At 39.9% G+C, this 4680-nt stretch overlaps 1 protein-coding gene across 2 annotated transcripts in view; it reads right to left on the reverse strand.

The window, feature by feature from the left end:
* The window catches only part of abcf1 (ATP-binding cassette, sub-family F (GCN20), member 1), a 22360-nt gene extending 18214 nt beyond the window's left edge, over positions 1-4146 (reverse strand). The window contains exons 1-7 of one of the 2 annotated variants that reach the window (XM_005750674.2): positions 3908-4146; positions 1828-1899; positions 1431-1477; positions 1276-1353; positions 819-930; positions 705-736; positions 523-612 (exon numbers count right to left, since the gene is read on the reverse strand). In XM_005750674.2, coding sequence (XP_005750731.1) covers positions 523-612; positions 705-736; positions 819-930; positions 1276-1353; positions 1431-1477; positions 1828-1899; positions 3908-3968 — 492 coding nt within the window. In that variant the 5' untranslated portion in view covers positions 3969-4146. The remainder of the gene's footprint in view (positions 1-522; positions 613-704; positions 737-818; positions 931-1275; positions 1354-1430; positions 1478-1827; positions 1900-3907) is intronic. The other variant, XM_005750675.2, reaches the window with a different exon arrangement.
* Positions 4147-4680: the final 534 nt, after the last annotated feature.

The raw sequence follows: 4680 nt of genomic DNA on the forward strand, positions 1-4680 counted from the left end.
CTGAGACGACCACAAAAGAAGACCACAAACATGTTTCCCCGTTTGATAAACAATAACATGAAATCATGGATATAAACACAGTCTATCTGAAGCAGGAAGAACACAGCTTATGTTGTGATTTTAATGTAGCAGACTGCTGGATGTACCAACAGATGGCTTATGTGTCTCTATTGCATTGTCATTAACTTTTGTCTCTTCCATTGTTTGAGTTTTATCCTTGTGTCTCCATGCTCTCCTTCTTTCTCTTCTCCTTCCTGCACCACCAGCTTCTTTTGTTTGGTTTCTTGCTAGAAAGGAGTTTTTCCTGTGCTTGCTCACAGGTCTGATTGTTAATGCTCCAAGGTTCTTCTCTTATATTCTAAAGCCCCTTGAGGCAAGTGTTCTCCGTCTGCATTGGTAATATATATATTTATAGAATTAAATGCCTGCACTTAGATAAAGCTACCACATTATGGTCACAGCCATACTGGCAGGAATATTAACTGTTAACACTCTTAACCCACATGACATGGAGTACTGCACCTTTTCTGCAGGTTTTTCATCTTCATCCAGATCACTTTCCTCATCCTCATCACTCTGTCCTTGGCTAAGAGCAGCAAAGATGTTCCCACCCTGAAAGAGACCAGAGATGCTTTACACAGAGTCGGCGTGTGAATGTTGCTGATGGCGGAGGTCAAGCAGAGTGTTTGTGAGTGCTGACAAACCTTTTTCTTACTTCCTTTACTGGAGACAGTGACTGTGGAAGCAAAAGATAAGTACATTGAAACAGCGTCATACACTTTATGAGGAAAAAGAATGATATTGTTTTAGAAATATACCTGAATCCTCATCACTTGCTTCCACTGAGAGTTTTGACAGTGTCAACATGACATTTTCATCATCTGCATCGTCACCTTTTCCTTTCCGCCGATCTTTCTTTTTTTTCTGAGGCTTGAAAAAAGTTCAAATGTTACAAGTAGTCAGAATCTTAAAGACACTGTTCCTGGTGCTTTATTTAGAATTCAAGACCAGTTTGAGCTTAGTGACACCAGTTCTTTTTCAGCAGGGCTGTTTAACCTACAGGCAGGAAGATGGATTGCTCCATCACATGCTTTTGAATGAGCTGGAATTCAATGTGAAAAAGTGTGGAGGGGGGCAAACAAAAAAAACAGCCTACGCGATACAATTTCCAATTCTGGTAAGATGTTCCTGTCTTTTTGCCCGTGTTAAGTTACAGAAAGTGAATGCTGTTCTTTTCAGTGTTTTAGTTGAACACCTACATGTCATGTTGATTACCTGTTTTCCATGCATGTCTTTCACAGGCACCACGTCCACCTTTTCAGCTTTGCTATCTGTGGCAAGTTCCTCAAAAAACTGGAGAAAAACACATCCAATGAGACATGCTGTCTAAAAAACAATAATGTTATATGTTATATTAAACATGTACTCACAGACTTTTTCCCCTTTTTATCTTTCTTCCCCTTTTTGACAGTTTTTTCTGTTGAAAGAAAAGCGATTTGAAATTTTACAGAAACACAACTGGGCATCACTGATGTAGGAAATTCTGTGTATAAAGCTAGAATAGTAACTGTCATAACCTAGTAGAATGGAAGAGGGAATTTACCAACAGTGTGAGCAAGTGCACGTCAGTGCGACAAAAGCTGTACTACAAAGGTAGAAGCACTACGGGGTTGGCTGGCTTTATGCATGTTTGTTTGTGCCGATTTCAGAAGCACAAACTTTGAAAAGAAACACGTGAAAACAAATGAATCACACAACCACGACTGACTAAGGACTACAGGAAATGGCGACACATTTAGGGCTAACAAAACATGTCTTGTTTTGCACCTGGTGTGCCGCTGAGAGGTGCTGAGCTGGAAAGAGCTGAGCTTTCCGTCTGGTCTTCAGTATTCCTGCCAACTTAAAATAACACAGTGGAAGGAGTTGGAGAATATTTACACCCCAAAAACCCAAACAAAAACACAGTCTAGCTTCTCTGGATGTCTTAAGTTACATTTCTCAATGATCAGAGTGGTTTTCAGCATTTAAGGTTTTTAAATCACATTTCCAGAGTGAGATCACTCCATAACATCTACAGTGAGCACAAAACCTGCACGAGGGTCTGCAGATGGAAATGAGCCCAAGGCTATAACCTGGCATATTTACATTTGTTAAAATGTTCATTAATATGCATTGTCCCTTTTTCTAAGTAAATTCCTGTCTTTATTCAACAGTGCACACACCACAGAGCACACAGATGACTTCTTTTTTAATTTGTAATGTTGGATCTTAAACACTGACTACAACTTCAGTCAGTTTTAAACATCGTTTTTTAACACTGTCCCATGTGTCACTCAGTGGATTTTCTTTTGCAGGGACAGTTAGTCGCCCACAGGTGGCAGTGACTCTGTTTTGATAAATACTTGCAACCAAACAGCATGTAGTTTAATTTACGCTGCAGTGGTTTCACAGCAGGGCGATTTCACGTTTATACAGTAGAAGAGTTTCTAAAACTCAGCCCTCCTCTAGCTAAATACTCCAAAATCCCTTGAGCTGTCCGATTTACCCAGATATAACTCTGCAAAACACCCGTCTCAATCTACAGCCGTCCCTCGTTATCACGGTAGCTACGTTCTAAAAATAACCCGCGATAGGTGAAATCTGTGAAATAGCCAGCTTTATTTTTACAATTATTGTAGATGTTTTAAGGCTGGAAAACCTCTCACTACACACTTTATACACTTTTCTCTCACCCGCAGGCGCCTTTGACGGTGCGAAATCGACATTGTTGTGTTTGTTGGGGAGAAAACGTACAAACAGTACAGCACTTTAGAGTCACACTGCCATCGAAAAATCATTATTTAAATGATCAGCATCTGTGCTCAGAAATGTACTTTTTTTATAGTCGATTCTACAGAACCATTCACTCCTTTCAGAGCAGTAGGATCCGTAGATGAATGATGGTGGGCTTGTCGTCTGTTTTAACAATAGTTTCTCAACAGTAGGCTGGAAATTACACAGCCAAATCTGCTGGGAAACACACTGGCATTGCTATAACAATCTTACCACTGACAACTTTGCAGTTATCTTATATGCACACCTAGAAACCAATTCAGAACAACCTTAACATAAATGACTGTGGGAAGAAACCCTATGCAGGTACAATGAACATGCCATCTCTATTTATATAAAGACCTTCAGGAAGGCTTAGACCACAGGATTTACTATATGCTGTCAAATCAGTTGTATTTAAGTACAAATCCAAACGCAATGCCTCTCAGGCAGTTTACCATACTGAAGGCCTTACACATGTTAAATCTAGATCCTAGGTACTTCGTGATTGCAAATCCTCTAAAATGCTGCAACATGGATCCTAATATATGTGTGTGTGTGTGTGTGTGTGTGTGTGTGTGTGTGTGTGTGTTAGCTAGTACAGTTTATTCGGACCAGTCTCAGCGACACATGTCGTTCATTAAATATCAGTTTCTACTTTTTTCTTTTACTATTCTCCCTTTATGTTACACGGGTTATTACTAACAGTGTGGCATTAGCTTAGGAAATGGGTGCGTGGTGTAATAGCTTAAAGCACGTTGTTTGCTGATCCATCGTTTGGCATCAGGTTGTTTCCCTAAACCTGTACTGTACCATCACCAACATGAGCTTGAGTCGACCGGTGCCTCTGCGTGACCATATTTAAGCTAAACAGCGATTTGGTAAAAGTTGGGCTTCAACAGATCAGACAATACTCAGGATTCATGACAGTTGCGCTTATTTATGAGATAGCGACTGTTGGCAGCGTGCAGTTTTAAATGAAGACTGTGAGTTTTCGGTATTGTTTCTGTTTATATTCTCTTTATCTGTGCTACTTATCGTTAACTTAGCTGTAATGCTACTTAGCCTACTGGCTAGCTTCTCACGCGTCTCTCACCAGATGCCGGAGTTGCTTCATCGTCCACCCACTCTGCTTCTTCTTTCACCTTTTTGGGCATTTTATTATTTTAACTACAATTTTCTGAAATTACAGCTGCTAAAAATTTGGTTTGTTTCTCTTCTTTTTTAAGCCAGTAGGCTTTCACAGCCCCACACACATGTGACACAGCGACCTGATGACGTGAAGAAGTCGGATCGCCAACAACGTTAAAATTCTTCTTCTTCGCCAAATGAGTCAGGTGCCACCTCACTTTACCGCCACCATTGTATTGGATGACCGCGTCCAGAATATTTCTTTAAATACAACCGTGTTTGTTTATCTGACTACGGAATCAGTTTCACTTGTAATTTTACATTAGGCTGTTTTATTTGCAGATAAGCACATCTGGAGAATAAAGAATACAAATATGATATGCCCGGGTTTAAGTAATGAAATGAATTTCATCTAGGGTTTGAGAGTAACGAAATTTCTATTCTCTGTATGTCCTGTACATGTGGCAGAATTGACAAATAAAGTTGACTTTGACTTTGACTTTGAATTGAAATGAGGGTTTCCTGTTCCAGAAAGAGAATTAACTTTAACTCTGAGTCAGCTGCCGTGGTAACATCACTGTGATCTGCTCGCTAACAGGTTTTCTTTAACAAACTCTGAATTTCTCACTGACCTTTGCCCTCCAAATATATCAACAGCAGTGATCACAAAACGGTGTATATCTGAATACAGTAGTGAGATCTTTAACCAGGTCTTCCCATTAACACCTGACCTGTCCA

This window comes from Pundamilia nyererei, unplaced genomic scaffold (genome assembly GCF_000239375.1).
Source record: "Pundamilia nyererei isolate P.nyererei 1_Seehausen unplaced genomic scaffold, PunNye1.0 scaffold00284, whole genome shotgun sequence".
NCBI lineage: Eukaryota > Metazoa > Chordata > Actinopteri > Cichliformes > Cichlidae > Pundamilia > Pundamilia nyererei.